The sequence below is a fragment of the Elgaria multicarinata genome, chromosome 3 (assembly GCF_023053635.1).
Source record: "Elgaria multicarinata webbii isolate HBS135686 ecotype San Diego chromosome 3, rElgMul1.1.pri, whole genome shotgun sequence".
In the NCBI taxonomy this organism is placed as follows: Eukaryota; Metazoa; Chordata; class Lepidosauria; order Squamata; family Anguidae; genus Elgaria; species Elgaria multicarinata.
The window spans coordinates 98,641,702-98,663,738 of record NC_086173.1 but is presented as its reverse complement, the minus strand read 5'-3'; the positions used below and the strand labels follow the sequence as shown (position 1 = coordinate 98,663,738).

The window sequence follows — 22,037 nt, the reverse complement described above, 5'->3', positions numbered from 1 at the left end:
CAAACATATCTCATCTGTGACAAATTTACAAGCTCCTATTCATTTTTTCCTTCTGTTTTTTCCAGCCCATGCTACTCTTGCTATTGACTGGGATTCTGACACTCGGAAGCTGCTTTTTGATGAGCAAGAGGCACAGGTGATCAGCTTTTTCTGTTTCCCTTTTAAAGGACAACACTGTGCTAATCTGGCTCCTTCTCATGCCTGTGAGATAGGCAGAATGACGTGATTTCTTTGGACTGTATATTTTTGGAATGCCACTGAACAAGTAAATATTGGCATCAAGTATTGAGAGTAGTTCACCTGAAATAAGAATTGGTGAAGGTGGTTTGTAGAATCAGTGTGCTTACCTAGAACACCTTCATTCAACTACTCTTTGGGCTGCTTCTCACGTGATTATTTCCTGCAGATATCATTCTTGTATAGAAAGCAACATGTACACAATAGCTTGAATTCACATGGGGAAATACCAAATTGTGTTTGTCATACATTAAGAAGAACTGCATCGGGCGTACACATTTTTTCCTCCAAGAAAGTAGCATCCATATAGGAAGACCATGTACGAAGTTGTCCTTTACTGAATTTATATAGGCATACCATGACTTCATACATGATCTTCCTATACGGATGCTACTTATTATTATTATTATTATTATTTATTTATATAGCACCATCAATGTACATGGTACTTCCTTGGAGGAAAAAAATGTGTTGGTTTCTCCTTGCCTTTGGTTATGGGAATTTAAGGCAGATCAGTTGCATGGGGGTGGGGGGGCATACTTCAGTGGTAGAACACATGGTTTGCATTAAGAAGGCCCTGGATCAGCCCAGGAATTTTCAGTTAAAAGATTTTTCAGCCGCAGAGCCGGGGAGGACCTTCCTGAGACCTTAGAGAACCACTGCCAATTGGATTAAACAAAACTGGACTAGATGGGTCAGTAGTCTGACTTGTTCTAAGGCTGTTTCATATGTTCATATTTGGGCTACATCTGTCTCATCCTTCCTCTTCCCAATTCAGAAAAATGAGAGCTGGCAGTGAAAGCTTTTGGATATATTCTGCTCTTGAGATATTTGAAGGGGGGCAAGGCGGGGTTCCCCTTTTACTTAAAATGTTCATTCTGACAATACTTGATAATTACTGTCCTAACGTACCTTGGTACTCTCAATCCAACTCCTTTTCTGTATATGTACAGATTGCATTGTTTCTGCAAACATTTCTGTTAGTTCTAAAACGAATGTGCTTCTCACATAGATGGTGGGATGTTTGAAGTCTCATCTCTCATCTCCTTGTTTATAGCAATAAACTATGTTTTAACGTTACATCTGAAATGGACCAATGTTACCATTCAAGTGGTAGCTCTTTAAAGAACTGCTTTTTCAGGGTAACCCAATTTTTTCAGAGTATGTAGAATCGCTTATTTCTGCAGAGCTTGTTAAATTGTTATGTTTACACACGTGGTTAGAGAGAAATTTCACTTATCCCAGAGATTTTTCCTGGAGCCTTGAATTCTCTTATTTGCATTTTAATTGTTTTAATTTTTTTCTTGCCACCTTAACCAATAATCTTTTTATGTATATTTTCATCACCACAACCTTTAGTATTATACTCTTGAACATTTCATTGTGCTGATTGTCCACCAGAATCATATTTTCTTACAAATGCAATTGATTATTTTGAATACTCATTAACTATTTGAAACTTTCTTAAGCCTTTAGGCTTAACAGTGATGATGTACTGAGAGATTTATACTTGCTTTTAGCAAGTATGATTAAAACAAAAGAAGGTTTACTAGCTTTTGTGAGAAAAGTGTAGGAAGCTGCTGCCAGACCTTTGAGGAGAAGGGCAGAGACCCAAGTTTCAGCTAAAGACTATTTGTACCAAATGGTCCTCCTGTGTGACATACTGATTTTTAGAAGGATTTAACATATTTACATTTGTTTTCAATAGGCATTTGAAAAACACAGCAGTATGTTGCAGACACAGAAGAAGAAAACTACTGTAGCTCTTAGAGATTGCATAGAACTCTTCACAACTATGGAAACGCTTGGTGAACATGATCCCTGGTAGGTTTATGGTATTATTGTAGTAACTACTTCTCTGCACTGTATTTAACAACTAGTGCTTGAATATTAGCTCTGCACTTTGCTCTCTAGGTCATGAAGAAAATGTAGTTTGAAGGGCGAATTGAGGTCTCTTGAAGGTGGTCTCGCAGAATGAATTGGTTGCGGTTGAGAGCTGCCAGATTAGCCTTGCAACATTTTGCCTACAAACAAAATCTTCAATATATGCTAGACAGAACAGACGTTGTGAATGTCAAGACCCACATCAATCAGTTGGGAAGAGGGCACCAGGTTGAAGCTTTATACAGGAAAAACTCTTGTTCTGTCCTAAGCAGAGGGCACAGCTTGTGTGTCTCCCAGTACTATATAACTTTGTGCTTTCTGTCCTTCACAGAGAGATTATACATGTAGTATTTTTAAAGAATGGGAAGGACAGTTTTCCCCCCAATAATATTTCTTTTCTGTTTTTTGTTGTATTTCTGTTTGTATTCTTTCAGGTACTGTCCTAATTGCAAGAAACATCAGCAAGCCACTAAGAAATTTGACCTGTGGTCACTCCCACGTATTTTGGTAGTTCATTTAAAACGTTTCTCGTACAACAGATACTGGAGGGATAAACTTGACACTGTGGTTGAATTCCCTATCAGGTAGGATTTCCAGTTATGTTGGTGGGCAGAACAAAACATACCTTTGATTTGGGCTCATTGGTCGGAGGCCTGGGTTAGAACTGAAATCCTGAACCCTAGGCTGGATTTAAACTTTCACGGCACAGTACTTGGGTTCGCACAACAAACCATGGCCAAGCCTGAATATGCATAATGACCATGCACATGCACTGCAGGTCTTACACAGTCCACTCCCCCCATAGGTGCACTAGGTGCAATTAAGGAAGATAAGCTGAAGAGTGAAGCAGTGTTGCATTGTTTCACCATCCCATTGATTTCCCTTGCCTTTCCTGGGCAGGGTAGCTGGCAGCAGGCAGCAGGAAGTGCTTTCTCTGCTGCCCTCTCAATATTTCCAATTCTCTTTGCCACAAAAAAGAAAAAGAAAAAACAAGTTCATAGCCACCCACACAGCCAGAGGGAGGGAACTGCTGTGGGGGCCACTCCAATGATGATATAATAGTCTCCCATTAAAAAAAAGATCTAAAGCTGTGTTTTCTTCCCCCTCCTGGTAGAACTACAAACCTGCTTATCTTCCAACACTTACTTAAGACTAGGTCACACAGTCAGTTTCATCTCCCATCACTATGGATCTGGGAATGCGTTTGTACAGATTGGATCTCATACGAGCCAGTCTTTCCACAGATGTGATTGTTGCTGCCTGTGGGGATTGCAGAAACTGAAAAATTGGCCACGACAGTTGTAGATGTTGTGACTGTATTGTGAAAATACTGGTTCAGTAAGACATTTGTGCAAATGCATCCTCTGGAATGCTTTGAGAGCGTTATGTGGAAACAACCTCACTGGTTCCCTTGCTGGGACTTAGCAGCTGAATATAAGGGATAGCTGGTACTAAAGTGGAGGTGTTGGGCACATATGCACTTTCTGTGAGCTCATTGTAGTCCCTTTGTTTGTCTGAGGGCTCAGTGTCACCATGCACTGTTGTTACGCATTGAGTGATTTACCTTTACTTTGTGACTCTTTCTTTTAGAGATCTGAACATGTCTGAGTTTGTTTGTGACCCAGCAGCAAGCCCATATGTATATGACCTTATTGCGGTTTCCAATCACTATGGAGGCATGGGTGTGGGCCACTGTGAGTAACTGCTTTGTTTTTTGGCTGTATAGTGGCAGCATTTCAAAATGTGTGGTATCACAGGCTTCTGTTTTTGTCTCTTTGTCAGGCCTGCCTGGCATAGCCTATAGGAGTGCTTTAACAGGAAAACTGAATTGTGAATTCTGTGGGCAGTGAAAAATAGCTGTGGTGCGTAAGATGCTCTGGTGGATAAGAGCTGCAGCTTTAGCAAAATACCCTCTGCATTAAAACTGTGATTTCACAAAGGAGGGGCAGTGTGGATCCAGGATTCAGTCTTTATAACCTACAGTGCTGTGGTTAGTCAATGCAACTGCTGCTGACATGGTGTCCCAGTAGTTGGGGCATGATATGACTGTGTTCCTGAACACCAAAAGCTATTTGTCTCTTCTCCATGCTTGTTGCCAACTAGCGGCCCAGAACACTGGACTGCTTTTGCTCCATCCATTGGATGGGATGCTCTTAAAGACAGTTAAGTTGGGGCTGTGCTCCCTCTATTTCAGTAACTTTCTCGCCTATAACTGGAATGCATTGCCACCTTAAACAAACCAATAGCCTTTCCTCTGCAGCAAGGCGACTGAAGCAAGGCTCTCCTTCTCCCCACCCACTGCCCCACTGTGCAGCCTGCTGTGCCCCCCAGTACATTTGTACTGCTGCAATTCCACTTCTGTTGCAGGATTAAGGCTAGCACCACTGTAGTAGTAACAGGGAGGTTGCCCCTACTGCACTAACAAGATTTCTGTATTAGTCACTAGACCCTGTGATTGAGCTGTAGCTGAGAGAAACGTAGAATCTGCAGTTGAACTATTTTAAGATTAACCACATATTGACATGAATAGAAGGACACATGTGTTTAAAACCCAAGGCAGAACATATTTTTTCCAACTCCTGCTATTAATGGCTTTCCACGATTAACACCCCTTCTGGTTTTTATGTGCCCAGCTGACATTGGCCCCCAAATGTAAAGTGGTTTGACTTTCCTGTATTTAGTGATGTATTATTAATTGTAGTGGAAAGGTAGCTGTTCCTTTAGGCTTTTGTTAGGTGGTATCTGAGACTGTCCATACTTGTAAATCTTGTGCCATACCTCTAAAGTAAGCCCATTTTCTCTTTGTCTCCCTTCTTCCACCCCACTACTTCCTTGGCAGATACTGCATATGCTAAAAATAAAGTCAATGGCAAATGGTATTATTTTGATGACAGCAGTGTGTCTCCAGCATCTGAAGAGCAAATAGTGGTAAGCATGTGAAATGAATCAAATGTACCTTAAGGAATGATGGGAGTTGCCGTCCAGTACATCTGGAGGGCACCAGCTTGGGGAAGACTGCCTTAAGGTATCCTCTAACTTAACACATGTGGCTTACTAATCAGCCAAATGGCAAGAAAAGAAGGGACATGAAGTCTGTTTCCTAAAGAAAATCCCCCTGTAAATCCACGAGGAAGATGAAACTGGCTGCAGCACTGTTCAGTTTGGTCATATTTTCTTGGCATCCTGTGCTTGCATCACTCTCAGGAATATGTGCTGGCTTATCCAGTTCTGTAGAAGTCCCTGGAAATTAAAGCCTTTTTGTTTCAAGCAGTGGAACTGAGCAGCCTTCAGCTATTGTCCAACAGTGCAGTCCCTCTTATAGTTCATTTTATTTTTTTAATTTACAATATTTATATTCCACTCCATATCTAAAATAGATTTTCATATTGACTTGATGACTGCAAATTAAGTATCTGTGTTTTGCTTTTTTTTAAATTGCTTCTTACCTGCTTTGGGCACGATTTTGCAGAAAGGCAGGTTTTACAGATTTCAAGTGTTGCAGGGTTAGGACCCTCCAAGTCCACAATGTCATTACAGAGCAGGGCATTGATATTGAAGTGGGCGAGACATATTTAGTCCTTTATTTATTTATTTATTTACAGCATTTGTATAGGCTGCCTTGGGCAGCTTGCAAAACTAAGATAATACAATACAATTAAAAATGGATAACTTGGAATGTATATTGTTGGCAAAGAGAGACAACCGGTTTTACATGGCTAAACATGTAATAGATCTTAGAGAATGAAAGTGTCTTCACCTAGCACCAAAATGATGAGAAAGGAGGCACCAGGTGAGCCTTTCTGAGGAGGGCTGTCCACCACTGAGGCCTTCTCCCAAGTGGCATCCATCTGTTGGTAAGGACACCCAGAGCAGGGCCTCTGAAGAGCATCTTAGGACTTAGATATATGTGGAAGAAGGTCCCTTGGTCCCAAGTTGTTAAGGGCTTTAAATTTGGAAACAAGCAAATTAGAATTTGGCCTGGAAATAGACTGCCTTGGAGGCAACTTTATCCCCATTATCTGTTTTTTATTCTTTATTGTATCTATCTATCTATCCATCCATCCATCCATCTATCCTTGTGTTGCAGACAAAAGCAGCATATGTACTATTCTATGAACGCAGAGATGGCAGGCTCAAGAGAAACCCATCTCCTTGCGCAAGCATTGAGCTGAAATCAGAAGAATGTGACGGCATGGATACTAACTGAGCCTGGGTTGAAACAGTCAAATTGCTCATCTGAAAACTCATCTGGGAAGTGATTTGTTCCATCTGTAAGACTCAAAAGTGAGAAGTCCAGTACAGGAGGGCTCAGTGAGCAGTAACAATGGATAGCACAGGGGAAGCAATAAGATGACAACACTCGGGCGTATCGTTGCCAAAGAGCTTTTAATCAAATTATATCTTAGTAATTCAATAAAGTGTTCTCTAAATCTGACCTTGTATTCTGGCAGAAACTGTGTGGATCCAGGGATTATGCTTTATGGTTGGAGCAACGCATGTTAAAAAAAAGATATGCCTGTGTTGAATTGCAAGAGGAAATGTAATAAGCAGGCTGTAAATAGACTAGAGCTGAGGAACAACGTCTGGCTTGAGCATTATGCATTGTAGAAGATGCATGAGACGCGAGGTGTTTGGAGTGCTGCAGAAGGGCACATCTGGCATGACCTTCCACCTTGCCTAGCACATGTTGCCACCACGCTGCGGTCAGTCCATGGCTGACCGGGCACAGTGAGCTAGTGTGTGCTTGAAATGTTTGCCTTAGCCCATTGTGACCCATGCAGGAGTCTGCTGACTAATCTGTAAGCTGTATCTCAAAATCCTCACATCTTCATGTTCTGTGCTAATAAAGCAATTCTTTAGGAATGAAACACACTCAATCCAAGCAGCAGTATTCATAAAGGCTTGTTCTTCAAATCAGTCCTGTGGGAGTTTTGTATGCTCTACATTTCTTCAACAGCCCCAGTCTTTTTGCTCCAGTACAGATTTTAACTGAGGTACTTTGCAATGGGAAGGAATGTTCTTTATTTATGTGTCCTGTTAGGGAGCTGAAACAATTTTACCTAGTAGTCTCATAGGTCCAGCCACAAACTTTTTTTCCTTGTTTCTGTAGAATGTTTTAGCAGCACCATGAAAGGGTCAGACCCTTTCACTCATTAAACTACACAGAAATAGATGTCTCCTTTTGGATATTCTCCAACCCACTATTTTTCTTTCTAGCCTTTTCATTCCCATTTCCTGGTGTAATACATGTCCTCCAGCTCCCCTCATAGCTCCGTTTTAGGCATTTCCATAGTTGTTAAGGATTCGCAAGAGCAAGTGTTCTTGCTCTCCTCTTACTATGCATATCCACTTCTCTATGCTCCTGTGGGCTGGAAGTATAATTTTACCCATCCACACAATATGGCAGATGAGGGCCTTCTCAGTGGAGGGAGCTTTCCGTAATGGCATGGAAAGTTCACATGTGCTTTGAAAAGCTTTCCATCGAACATCGTAGCTTTGAAGCCGTTTTGTTACCTATATAAGGTTGATTCACTTTGATGCTCTAAAGGTTCCCAAAGATTCCCTTCAGCAGACTGGGAAACATGATTTTTCCAGAGAAATTCTGGGAATTTGCTCTGCTCTACTGCAGGTAAGTGGTAAGTAACAGTGGCATAGCCAGCTGATACTGTTTTAGCAGAATGGGTTAAAAATGGCCAAGTGTTCTCTGTAGCTTTTAGCAGCGGGGTCCTCGTTGCTCTTAGCTGCATTCTGCTCACTGACAATCTTCCAGTGATTCTTAGACAGACCTGCAGAACAGTCGTTCAAAAGCACTGAAATTTTAGTTGTTTGGTTCAGTTGCTGATGCTTCTGGATTTTTTAATTGGTTTGGGGTTTTTTGCCTGAACTGGATTTTTTCCCTTGCACAATGGGGATGGTGGGCAGTTAGGGTTTAGAATTATTTAAAGGCTGTTCAAACTGTTACACAGCAGTTTTGTTTGGGGTTTTTTGTTTTCCCTTTTTCCTGTTTTATGTTTTCTTTGGGAATGTAACATTTGAACAGATAAGGAAACAAATATTTAAAAGCAAAGAGCAATTTAATGTAACCATATGTATTTCTGCTCCATACTGAAGCAGGAATATTTTCACTGCTCTTTGTATGGTGAGAGCACACATTTATGTTTGGGTGATTTTGGGCTCCTGAACTAAATTTCTTCTAAATGCTGTAAAGATGGTGTTAGGAACTTGGATTTGCCTCTGACCAGGCTGGATCCTAGCTGGTGTGTACATTCTGTATAGTGTCAAAATCTGTTTTTAGACTAGCACTTTGTAAGTGGCTGGCTTTACTGTATAAAGGATAATAAATAAAAAGGAGTGGATTGCACTGAGTGTGAGCTTTCTGCTATTTGCACACAGTGAATGGGGATTTGGCATATACTCTCAAACCTGCATCCGTTTGTTAAAAGATTGCCTCCATCGACAATGTTCCTGCAGGATATTTTTATTTTTGCAAAGGAGATTGTGTTGGGAAATCGTGGTGACCTGCAATCTTTGGCTATTGGGTGATAAAGAAATGCAATAAATAAATAAATCTTGGTGGATTTACTAGTCTACTAAGTCCATAGTGTTCACATGTTCATACCACCCATGTCTTATGGTATTACACTCTTGGCTTCTTGGAAATTCCTCTCTTTGCAGCAAGCTTCAGATAATGAAGGCTGCTGAGGTTGTGCCACAAAGTTTTTTTTAATTTGCAATTTGAACAAATGCCAATTTCTGTAAATTAAAAAAAAAATGGAATTCCAGGAAAAGGCAAGGCAAGGCTCACAAATGCAAGCTGAGTCGAGCATGCTGCAGAAGTCCAATGACCCCAAGAAGGGCCGAATTTCCTGGCTGCAGACGACTCTACAGATTCACCGCCTCCCTCTGTAGGTATTGCTTGCCCAACCTGTAGCCACCAAGACAAGTTCAGCCACAAGAAACTTAATAAGATGCCTGAAAAAAAAAAGGGGGGGGGGTTGTCAAGCAGCAGGTGAGCTATCCTAGCTTAGACTTGCTCTAAATTGACAAGGATATTTTATTTTATTTATTTAAAGCATTTTTATAGTGCCGCCTCACCATTTGTGGCATCGAGGCGCTTTACAATAACATATAAAACAATTCCATTAAAACCCTCTGGATATTAAAACTGGATGTGACCAGTGGGCAAGCCGTGGGGTTACCATGAAAGTTCTTTTCTAAAATAGCATTATGAATGAGAGACAGAGGAATTTTACAACTCAAGGCCATGCCACTCTGTTTCCAGCAGCCACAATTGCTCGCACATATCCTTTTCCCATTTGTCGTAGCATAGCATCAAATACGTCTCTCAGGATGACCTTATGAGCTAGGAATAAATAAAGAAATACAAGTAAATAAGAGTAAACATTCAAGATAAACGCCTGGATAGAGCAACCTAAAACAGGATGAGGCTGAACAAGAGAGTGAACATGCGCTCACATGAGCTTGGACAAATACACAGAGAGAGAGAGAGAGAAGATGAACTTGTAGGAGAGGTGAAAATATGAACTTTTCTCCAGAGAGCTCAAAGAAAACTGTTTGGACCTGTGCATGGTGGAAAAAGCTAAACCATTATATAATCTATGGTTTACATCAACCTTCCTCAGCCTGGTTCTCTCCAGATAAGATGGGCCACAATGTCCACTCCACTCCAAGTAAATATGTTTAGGATGTACCTGTGTGCTGATGGTTATGTTGCCAGATGCCTTCAAATTCAACTTAGCCTTGATTTTAAATCATATTCAGATAGCTACCCTACCTGCTTTGATGTAACGCTGACATCCCAAACCTTTGCTTGTGCCTCCTAGAGTTTCATCGACTCTTTCTATAATGAGTCATGGGTTTCATCCTAGAGCTTTTCAGCTGATACTCATATATTGGGCTGTTTTACAAGGTTACTGGGGAAATTATATTATGTTTCCCAGTTTATTATATTGTTTTTATAATAAAAGCAATGTAATAGTTATATATGCATTGTAAACTCTTATTTCCTTGATTGGAACTTTTAAAAGCCATTTATTTGTATTGTTACACCACTTAGTGAGGCTTGGTTTTTCCTAATATTTTTAAATGTAGAAGGATTCTTTCATATAATGAAAATATTCAGTAACTCAGATCCTTGATTTGGGAGTCTTTTCTCCTTAGAAACTGAAGAATCAGTGTTTAAAGGATCTATTTCTTTCCTACGTTGTGCATGGTAGTTGTCAACCTTGCTGTTTTGGTTGCTTTCTTAGATGAGCTTTGACTAGGGTAGCCACTTACGAATCGCCCAAAAGAGGAAATGCATCGCCAAAAGAGAGGGAAAAAGAGGATAGTGGTCTGCATAAAATTTGCATATGCTAACTTACATGTATAGATGCAAGTTTAGAAATAATTGTTTTAATGTTAATAGAAATAATGTACATCTCAGCCTAGCATGGAAGACTGACCAAATGACCTGTCTGCTTGGTGCTAAGTCATGATGGGCAAGAGTGCTTAGGGTTCTTTATCTTTAAACCAGAATTGGACAGGACAGCCCTTGGAATAGAGGATGCCTTAAACTAGAGGGTTGCCCTCTGTGAAAGAAGCTGCCTGGCCCCGCCTAATTTGAACTTAATGAGGTTTCAAACTGTCCATATGGAATGCAACAAGTCTACTTCTCTGCTAATTCTGTCGCAAGAAAGCGTGGAAGAAGACCAGACAAGGTAGGTAGCTTACTGTAATCCCTCAGACTGTTGTCTTGGAGAATGCAATAATTAACATCCAAAGCTCTTTTAGAATATTTAAAACTAAATAAAATTAGGGGAGGCAGTACTTGCAGCTCTACTCCAAGTATACCAGGAATATGGAGAATGTGTATTTCTACATCTTACTTTGCACAAATTCTTTCCCCACCATATATGGATAAAATACATTTGATGAAAATTAACTTACTTTGGCGATTGTGTCAGAAGTACATCTACCTGCTTTTATTATCTGATGATCCAGATTGCTGACGAGTATAAGGAATATGGTTCCCCAGCTTTTGTGAAAAATCATGCAGTGGGAGGGTTGTTTTGATAACATAGATCCTTAGGTATTTCTAGAATCCTTGCTTAGCCATGAATTTGCTATGTGGCTTTGGTTCAAACTCTCAGCGTCTGAATCCCATTATATGAAGTATCTATGAATTAGTCACTGTAGCAGGGTTTTGAAACCATGACTAAATATAAAACACTAAAAAGGCCATGAGAATAATAGCAAAACCTTTTTTGGTTGTGCAAAAAATAAGTGCAAGTGAGTAGTAGCTTAAGTAATGGGGAAAGAATAAGACAACAGAAGTCTGTAATAAAATAGGCTTCCATTTAAACCAGATTCCATTATATGGGATGTTCCAGAGGAGGAGTGGACAACCTTTTGTGGCCTGGGGGCACATTTGGCAATTTGATACTAGTCACAAAGGACAAATTATTTGTCCCAAACATTGAATACAAGTCAGAGGTGGGGGTCTGAACACACTAAACTTGTTTTAATCCAGTTTTTAGCACCAACAGAAACCCATTTTACAGAATGAAAATTCCTTATTTCTTCCCTGACCCCACTAGCCAACTCATTCCCTTCTCTTTTTCTCCCTCATTCTGGATCACCACCCATACACTCTCTCACACACATAGCAGCTCACTAGACATCAATATATATGATTTATCTATGTAGGCAAGTTAACTGAATCAATGGAGAAGGGATGTGTCCCATACAAACACTGCAAGGAGGTGATCTGCTGACAATAGATAATGTTTTGGCTTCTAAGTTGCATCTAGATCTCTGTGTGGGCTTCTCTGTGCTAGTGGCATGGAAAGATTGAAGCTACAGAAATGGAGATGGTTGTAAAATCACTACCTTAAGGACAGTTGGCTAAAAACATGGGCAGTTGGTTTTTTCTTCCTCATATTGAAACATGAAGAAACTGAAAATAAACTTGGAGGAAACCTGCATGAATCCTAATAGCAAGGCATAGAATGGATAAAGCTATCCAGATGTACCAAGGGGGAGAGAGCTGAGAGAAAAGGTTGCCTCTATGTGCCTGTTCAAACAATACACTAAGCCTTGGTTATGCCACTAACCCTTTTGCAATAAACGGTTAATGAGCATGTTTGAACCGTGGTTATTTAGCCACCATGGTTAGGAATGGTTCACATCACACGCTAAGTCATAGTTCACACAATACACTTTAGCTCAAAATGCTTAACCACTGTGGCCCTGTTCAGAAGACACCTTAAACCGTGGTTTTAACCATGGTGAATAAGGCTTTTTGCCTTATTCACCATGGTTACAGCCATGGTTTAAGGTGACTTCTGAACAGGGCTAGTGTCTTAGCATGTCGTCTGAATAGGATCTATGTGATCAGCAACAGATACCAAATGCCAAGAGGGTAATGTCAGACATGACGTAGCTCTGTTGGAGAAAGTTAGCTAATAGTTGTTTATGTAAAGGTAATTTTGAAAAGGATTTGACTCTTCCTGACGCTGTCAGGTAAAAGAAAGTTCTAGCAGGGGCAAAGGTTCCGTGACAGTTGAAACCTTCAACAGAGAGAGGAGGGGGAACCAGGCGGTTAACTAGCAGCCTTCAGGTCCAGCTGATGATTTCCATGCTAAGCAAACCAGTTTGGGCAATTATTCTTTTATCTTTTACCTGTCTTGCTTTTGGGGCACTTCAGTAAACAGGTGAACTGTTCAAATCTGATTTGTCTGGTGGGTTCCATGTTTAGTTTACAAGAGGATCACTTCATCTGAGTTAATTACCCCTTAACACTGGAACCGCTCAGCAATATAAGCGTAAGCAGGGTGCTTACTGCAAAAAAAAAGAATGAATGTTTATGTCTTATCGATAGATGAAGTGAGAGATTCTAATTTACTTTACTGGCTGCAAGTATAGAAGTGGGGCAGGGCAGGGCAGTTACTTTAGAGCAACTTTCCCCATTTTTATGCATTTATCCGTGTGGGCTGGGGCTGATGAAAGCTGTAGTCCAATATATCTGGAGGGCCTCAGATTGGGGAAGATTGCTCTACACTGAGTAAATTATTGGAGTTCAGCAGCATGAGCCACTGTGGTGGGGGCTTGAGAGCCCTCAGTTATGGCTGCATATAGTAGAAAAGCCTCATACAATTTAAATGGAAGTAAGTTTTATGACATAAAACTTGATATGAAGATAAGGTGGAAATAGACACTTAATATATTTTTTACAGCACACAGAAACTGTTAAGAGATTTTATAAGTGTTAAATAATAATATAACAACTGAGAGCCAGTCTAGTGTAGTAGTTACAGTGCTGGACTGGGGCTCAGGAGTTCTGAGTTCTAGTCCCCACTTGGCCAAGAAGTTTACTTTGGGCCAGTCACTGGGTTGGTTCATTTTATCAAAACAAGCTACTGCGTCTTAAATAAGTGATTTGCATAATCACCACCTGGGCATAGCTTATTGTGTTGTCCAAATCTGCCAGTATGTCTTGTTGGAGGGTTCAACAACCCTCAAATACCCTCCAACAGTCCATGGATTATTTGAAGGTTATCCCTCCAACAAGCCATGCCACGCAGGTTTAGATGACAAAATAAGCTGTAGCCGGGTAACAAATATGCAAATCATGCCTGGGATGCACTATGGCTCACAACAAGCCACAGTGGCTTGTTTTGAGCGTGCAAACTAGGTCAGTAACTCTCAACCCTAACCTACCTTATAGGGTTGTTGTGAGAATAAAATGGAGAGGATGACTATGTAAGCCGCCTGGGGGTCCTTGCAAGAGGAAAAAAAGCAGGATATAAATAACACCATTTCAAAGCCTTTTTTAAAATTACCAAGTAGAATAGCTGTTCTTTGTATCCAACATTTCCTCAAAGCTCAGGAAACCATATAGGGGTCTTTTCCCATTTTATCCTCACAACAATCTTGTAAGGTAGAATAGAAATAGAATGACAGATAACGACAGCCAACAAGTTTAATGGTTGAGTGGGGATGTGAGCCCATGTCTTCCTGGTTAAAGACTATCCACTCTGGCTTCACTGGCAAGAAATATTTCATAGTATATGAATGTCAAACTATAATGGTATTTTGGTAGCCCTGGTGAAAACTGCATTCATCTAAAGCTCAGTTCAGGAGTTATGTGTACAATTATTACTTGGCAGTATGAATATTTGAAAAATCACAGTGGGTTGGGTCCACGATCTGCCTTTCATGAGATGAAGGGATCTTGTGCGAGCGGAAGATCCCTCTGTCCCATTTAGTAGGTTCTGACTCTCTGGGTAGCATTTTCAGGGGGCTAGAGAGACTGCCATATGAAGGGGTGGGTGGGGAAATCCACTTCCAACTGTGCCATTGATCCAGCTTAAATCTGGGGCAAGCCCTGTGTCTGGGAGAGGGGGAATCCATGTGTGTGTGAGTTTTTAGACTAACTTATTAACATTCAGTGATGGATTTGCTTTAGAGACATTGTATGTTTGGAGATGAATGACAAACTCTAGGATTGGCTTACTACACCACCTCAGGAGGGACTGGCAGCTTGGTATTGCCTTTCGCTAGTTTGTATATTCCAAATGTATCTTTACTTAAGGCATCAGCCCTCCGAGCAATGAGGTACTTCTCCCTTTCAGGTGAGATGTCTGAAAAGCTAAGCAGATGCCGTAAGAAGCTAACTGCAGCTATTGACAGAGCAATGGAAGATCTCTCCATTCCTTTCCCCCCTTCCCCAGATTCCACGACTGACCAGAATTCTGACTTGCTGATAATACAGCCCTCTACGCCCCCCAGTGTAGATCTCTTTAATCCCAAGGGAGAGCCCATTCCTCCCAACGTGTGTTGCCCTCAGCCGTCTTTACCGGTCTCTAACGCTCCTGAAAAAGAGAATCCCCTTTTCAGGCCAAATCTCATTCCAGTGACTGTAGCCTCCAACATTCCATGTACAAAACGGGAACCATTGACAAGCAAGGAAAATACATGGCTACATCCTCCAATCTTTGTGGCTGACAGGCAGTTTTTTCTCAACCTGGAAGACAGCGAGAGATGGAAAAAAGGACATCTAATAAGGTATGCTTTGCCTGGTGCAGGCTTAATTTTTGTGTTCCCATGAATAGCACCTTGAGTGGCTGTTTGATGGCTGTTGATCTTTGTTCCTGCTGGTCTAAGAGGTTGGCACCTATAGTGCCCCAGTTTGGGGTGGGGGAGTGGGAGGAATAAGTATTTTGTACTTGGTAGCAATGCTTATGCTCACTCTGCTGAATGATAGAGCAAGGCTTGGCTTGGCTAGAAACTTAGCTTTATACTGTCCACCCACATTTTGCCTCTGTCTGTAAACATCAACTACCATGTGACTATCCCCTCTTCTGGTCTCTCTAAAAATGGTCACTCCTATGAGATGGGCAGGATTAGAACACTACAGGAAGCTCTTTGATACAGGCATAGGCTAGGAATGATACCATTGAAGCTTGGCTGTGATTATTAGGGAGGCAATATGCTCAACTGACTGGTGGCGGAGAGCAGGCCCAGTCAAATCACTGAAACTTTTTAATATCTCTTTCTAAAAAAAATGAGCCCCGGTAATTTCAGGCAAGTTGTAGGGCGAGCCTTGCATACTTTTAGGCAGATATTGCAGCAAAGTATAGACTCACAGCACAATCCTATACAGATCTTCTTGGAAGTAAGTTCCACTGAACTTGATGTGACTTACTCCCAGGTAAGTATATGAAACATTACAGCCTTAGTCACATTTTTTTTATAACTGTGGGGAGGAGGTGCTACTTGCAATTTTCTGGCTGAGGTACAAAAATTATTCAGCCATCTTATCTAGGGTGACCATATTTTGGAAACCAAAAAGGAGGACAACATGGTCAGCCCCCAAAGGGGGCCATGCCCACCCGAACATAGCCTTGGTCACATGTCTGATTTTACAGCACACATTTAAGACAAATCTGTTCTACAAAATAATTTTAAAACCTCAATTATTAAAAAATTCCTAAAAAGTCAATGGATGAACAGATCTGTTTCAAATTTGATATGGCTAAAGCTCTACCTAAAACCTATCATGGTGCAAAGTTTCATCTCTTTATCTTTAAAAATGACAATTTTAAAAATAGTAATTTTAAAACCTAAATTTTTAAAAAAATCCTAAAAAATCAATGGATGAACGGATCTGTTTCAAATTTGGTATGACTAAAGCCCTTCCTAAGAGCTACCATCGTGCCAAGTTTCATGTCTTTATCTTTAAAAATGATGGAGTTATAAGCATTTTTGTTAATTCCCATTAGAGCTGCTCTTTGGCCGGGGAAGATTGGAAAAATCCGGATTTCCCCTCCCCTCCTGGATTTGTCCCCCAAAACCCGGGCAAATCCGGTCATATGGTCACCCTATCTTATCTTGTATGTTGTCATGTTTGTCACCTTCATGTTAAAATCAGAAAAACACCCCATTGGCGGTGTGTTTGTTTTTGCATTAAACCACAGATCTCATGTCACCATCTTCAATATGCAGACTGCACAAGTCCTTGGTCCTGTTCAGAAGACACCTTAAACGATGACTTTAACCACAGTGAATAAGGCAAAAAGGCTTATTTGCTGTAGTTAAAGCCATGGTTAAAGGTGTCTTCTGAACAGGGTCCTTGTGTTGTAACAACCTTGGATATTCTTGTTTCCCCACTAATCTTTCCTCAAGAACAGTAAAGCAGAGATAGTTACAGATTCATTGCTAAAGATCCCACATAGCCTAGAAGCTATTAACATTTGTAGATCGTTTCACACATTGCTAGACACACAGGTGCAAGAGCACTTATTTCTTAACAGAATAGGAATAGCCACACCAATGTTCTAAACCACTGTTCCCATGATTCAGAAAGCTGCAGTTTCTATTGTTTACCGGGATAAATGATAGTACATCATAGAATGTATCTTGTCGAGAGTGTTTCCTGTACGAAGGAAATTGGCTTTGTGTTGTTCAAAGTGTTTTTGTGGTATTTAGCAAAACTGATGAAAGGTCCATGAAGTCAGAAACAAGTGCCAGCGATGTCCCTCCACAGAGTCCGAAAGGTCTTGCTGATATCAGCGGTAAGCAATGTCTGCCCAGCTCTATGGATGTGGCTGTCTTCTTTAACTGAGTCTGTGAAGGGCAGTGGTGTTACATGCCTATGAAAACAGGGGGAGCCTGTATATGTTTGATAGTATTTAGGGAGAGGTATCTGTATTATTTCCCTGCCGCATGGGGCATATGATGCTTGTTCAATCAGTAATATTTTAACAAATAGACGCTAGAATGAGTGCATTAGTGCAATGAGTACCATGGCAAATAAGTCCAACAGAAGACCATGGCCTGAAAAGCACAAAGAGCTAACCATGACAAATATGGCCTTAATACTTGGGGGACAGTTGCATATGATTGGGAAGGGGTGCTGTGTGCCAGTGGCCAGATTAGTACTCTTTAGTTAGAATTACCCCATTAACATTTTGCTAAGTACTTACCTTCAATCCATCAGTTTTTGACAAACATGCAGCTATTCAGAAGAACTTTCATCCACATTTGTGATGAGGTAATACAACTAGCTAGTACTTGCATCTACTTAACATGTTGGCCAAATAAAATATATCAATCTTGCTGTATTAGCTGGAAGTAATTTTAATTGCATTTTCTGACTTGAGTGACTGGGGTTGTTTATCTTGAAAATCACTCTATCATCTTCATCAGCCTAAGCAGATATTTGAAGCAAGAACTGATATGTTGTATTTTTGTTTTTACACTGAAGACAACTCAGCTGTTTGGCCAGCAGAAAGGCTGCAAAGAAAATCAGATTCTGTGAATGAACTAGAGCAAATCTCTAGGATCTCAGGTGAAATGTTTCCTCTAGATGAGTCCTCAGCCCTGGATTTGGATGTGAGGAGCAGTTTTAGAAAGGTCCTGGAGTACAGCCCAGAGGATGAAGCAATTATTGAAACATTGCTGGACATGGAAGAGGAATACAGACTGAACAGCTCCGCCTTACACCAGCTGCACTAGATAGGCTGGTATAAGGTGTGAGCTACTTCAGTTTTAAGACTTGATAAGCCTTCTGAACCATGGACACTTTGGCAAACAATCCTGTCAGTTGCAAGATGCACTATTAAAACAAGTGATTCACAACATTGTGTGAAGTTATAGTACTTTTGCCATAGGCCAACGAACAAACTTTATCTAGGAACAGAAAAAACCCACCAACTACTACCAATCAGACATTGTCCATTTGTCTTTCAAGATACAGCTTTTTTTCATAATGAGGGGAGGCACATGGGTTGGGATACAAAACAATTACTTAAGTCATGGTTCCATATGAAACATTTGTTGAACACTTGATATTTAGCTCTACATTGTCCATAGCATAGTAGCAGGAAAATAGCTTTGACCTGAGGGGCAGATTCCATGAATGAAGCTGTGGAGTCTGTGCACCTGATCAAACAGCCCACCATGGCTTGTTTAAAACGGTGTGTGCTGGTGGCCATTTTGAATAGTCAAGCTGAAACTGCAGCTTTTTGTGTTGTTCAAAGCTGGTTATGTGAGGGTTAAATAACCTTCGCAGAACCCAAGGCCTGCTTTAAGGTTATGCAAGGGTTGTTTTTTCAGGATAGTGCCTGTAGGTGGCGCAGCGTAAAGAACACTAACGAGCTATAGCAATCATGTGAACCCGGTCAATGTATAATCTATCAATATCAGTAAAAACTGAAGGGTTGTAGGCCCAGGCGGAGGTATTTTAGAACCAAAGATCCAGAGTTAATGCCAGGTTCTTGTGTCCCCACAATCCCAAGTTATGATAGTTGAAGACTATACGTAAAGGTTTTTGGTGAGGGAAGCCAGACATGTCTATGCTTTCACCTTGGACACAGAAAAGATCTTCAGAAGAATAGAAACTGGATAAATCCATCTTCAGTTCTAGATAACCTACTTTAAAACGCTAAAGCTAAGTTACTTAGGATTGGATGAAATGCTCAACTGTCTTTTGGCTGTCTCCTTGATTTACAAATGCTATTACTTCAACTGCTTTATGGGTAAAGCTCTGCTAATGACAATAGAAGGAAATGGTGTAAATACTTTTTCCTTTACAAATGTTTAGTGCTTAAGATTTTGTTGGTGGTGGGTCTCCTACAAACTGGTGCCAGCAAGTACTGGGTTCAGACAAGGGGTGAGTATGGGTTTAGTGTGGGTTGTTGTTGAACTGTGGGTTATTGTGTTTTCTGAATCCACCCATGCTAACAAACAATGGTTTGATAGCCACAAACAACCCATGAAGAGAACCCATTGTTTGTTGTTGAGTTATGAATTGTGGGTTGTTCAGGTTAATAAACCAGAATTTGTTAGTATGGCTGGGTTCAGACAACACAATTCCACAGTTCAATGACAACCCATACTCAACCCTTGAGAGTGGACCTTCATGTTGAGTTAACCCAGTCAATGACTTTGATCGGAGGACAGTGTCCCACAGTAAATGGATAAACTATGGCAAAAGGATCAAAATGGGTGTTTCTATAATGTTTCAAATGATGCAGACAAGGATTCTTGGCCTGGTTTTGCAACAAAATGAGACATACCATAAAAATGCCAGAATGTTTCACTTAGCCACTGTTCCCATTGAAATGACATCTTCAGTTCTCCATTACAACTAGGGCACGTTCAAAGCATGCCATTAATACTATTTAAGAGGCAAGATGGTACAAGTCCTATTAGCTACATCTGGGGTGGGAAATCTGCAACTCTCAGCCTAATTTTATGTGGAATGGTACACACAGAGGGATAGGGTGGCAAAGAGCCCTGTGCAATGCTGCAAACTTTGTCCAACATTGGCTATACACTCCCCACCCCACCCCCATAGGCTTTTCCTATAGATTGAAGAAAAAAAGGTTCCACACCAGTGATCTACATTAAGGCAAAATTGGGTTGCATTTGTTAAACTCATGCTGTTCTTACAAGCTATAAGAAAAACTAGTTTGCAGGGACAGTATGAGACACAATGAAACATTTTTAAAACTGAAGTTAATATATTCAATGAACAATCAAAGTAAATACGTAGAGCTGCTATTTTCTACCACCTGTCCCTGTAAAAAGCATCATTTGATAGAAAACTCCTTCATGCCTCACAATAGCAAGTTTATAATCCAGAACAGTAACTGCTGCTTCATATATAGCAAAGACAGAAAGATGTCCACTATCATTGTTGAAGAACAGCCCAAGACTTTGCCATAAACACAGAGGAGACCAGTGTCTGTACCCATGTCCCTCTACCCCAAGCATTTAGTGACGGAAGTATCTCTGCTGTTGCTTTTCAATTACGTTATGGTGGAAGCAATCTCTTGATGTGTAAAACCACTTTCCACACAAGTATAACAATGTGTGGAAGCAAGGTGCCTGACTCAGCAGTAGCAAATAAAATGCAAACATCTTGAAGTTTACTACTAAACAGTTTCTTTAATGCATTAAAGAGTAAGAGATGACATGAAGCTTGCATCACTAATCCTAAACACATCTGCCATGCTGCAGCAAGGAAGATCAATCCAGATCTGGGCCTCACGGACCTGGCCAGATGTAGCTCCCTTAAGCAGCCTTCCCCCAACTTGGGAGCTGAAAGCCAAAGTACCTGGAATGCACATTAGTCCCAACCAGTATGGGATGAGAACTGTAGCCTTAGGGCAATGGTGGGGAACCTCTGGCCTGTAGGTGGGTTCCGGCCTGGGAGGCCTCTCTGTCCAGCCAAGGCCCCTCCCATTCCCTGAAGGCTCAGCCCCCATATTGGGTACTTGGAGCATCCTGAATTGGTGATTCCCAAATATGCACTCCCCTCTTCCAGTGAACTGAGGAGCATTCATCTACTCCATGTTCTCCCCCTCCCCCCGAAACCAAGGTTGCTAAGCTTACTGGAAAACAGCTGAGGTACAGAGAAAAGGATGCTTCAGGATCCCATGGTTCAGCTTCCTTCTCACTGCAAGTTGTTTCTCATGTTGCTATGTGTGAGAACGGCCCTATTCAGACAACATGCTAAACCACGTTAAACCAGGTTAAGTGTTTTGAAGTAAATATTGTGGCTTAGCATGTTGTGTGAACTATTCCTAACCATGGTGGCTACACCACCATGGCTTAGTGTGTTGTCTGAACAGGCTCAATGAGAGCGTGAGGGAAATAGTGACTCTGCTTTATTTAGATCCCATCCACTGCTGGCAGGCAGGCAGCCAGCTCCCATTAGGTTTCCACTGGGGCAATGTAGGCTGAAAAAGATTCCCCACTCCTGCTAGGGGCACTAGCTGTTGCCTCAAGAGCTGGACTAGAGTTCAGTTCAATTGATTGTTTCTTAAAAATACAAGAGGGAGTCAACTGCATAAAAGCACAGGCTGTCACATGCATAAAAAGCATAGCTCATCACATATACACCAACACCCAAGTATTTCAAATGCTTGCATTCTGACCAGATAGTTAAGAAGAAAGAATACAGCTTCAACAGCCTTTTATCTATTGTACTATGTAACTATTACAGTATGATAACTGACCCATAGCCACTCTCTGGTTTTGGCTGATAAATAAACAAGAACCTTTTTTTCAGTCAATCTAGTTCTAGCATTATGAATGTTAGGAATGTGTATTGTCTTTTGATTATACATACAAAAAGCAATGGAACACAAATCACAAAGTATTTTAGCTCATACACACAGAGAGACTTTAGGTGCTTGTTCCTTAAGGTAGCAATAAGGGTAAGACCTCAAGCCAAAGACAAGAGCAATCTCTTAATAAAAAGGGAATTTCCCCTGGTTCCTCTTCATGTCTTACTAACATTCCAATCAAATTCTTAAGTGAAAGAAATCTATAGGGGCTGATGTCAGCTAATGTTGAAGTGTACCAAACTGTTTGCTTTTGAGATCAAAATCAGTATTGTTACC

General features: G+C 40.9%; 2 protein-coding genes across 5 annotated transcripts in view; both read left to right on the top strand.

Moving 5' to 3' along the window:
- USP4 (ubiquitin specific peptidase 4) overlaps nt 1-8,482 on the top strand; it is a 41,497-nt gene extending 33,015 nt beyond the window's left edge. For all 4 annotated transcript variants that reach the window (XM_063121063.1, XM_063121062.1, XM_063121061.1 and 1 more), the window contains 6 exons: nt 66-136; nt 1,946-2,061; nt 2,556-2,705; nt 3,712-3,815; nt 4,961-5,049; nt 6,209-8,482. In XM_063121063.1, the coding sequence (XP_062977133.1) occupies nt 66-136; nt 1,946-2,061; nt 2,556-2,705; nt 3,712-3,815; nt 4,961-5,049; nt 6,209-6,328 (650 nt within the window). In that variant the 3' untranslated portion in view covers nt 6,329-8,482. The remainder of the gene's footprint in view (nt 1-65; nt 137-1,945; nt 2,062-2,555; nt 2,706-3,711; nt 3,816-4,960; nt 5,050-6,208) is intronic.
- Nucleotides 8,483-14,656: 6,174 nt separating this feature from the next.
- C3H3orf62 (chromosome 3 C3orf62 homolog) lies at nt 14,657-18,205 on the top strand. The gene is made up of 3 exons (XM_063121064.1): nt 14,657-15,189; nt 17,113-17,198; nt 17,891-18,205. The coding sequence occupies exons 1-3, from the start codon at nt 14,735-14,737 to the stop codon at nt 18,139-18,141; spliced, it is 792 nt and encodes a 263-aa protein (XP_062977134.1). The 5' UTR covers nt 14,657-14,734; the 3' UTR covers nt 18,142-18,205.
- The last annotated feature ends 3,832 nt before the right edge of the window (nt 18,206-22,037 follow it).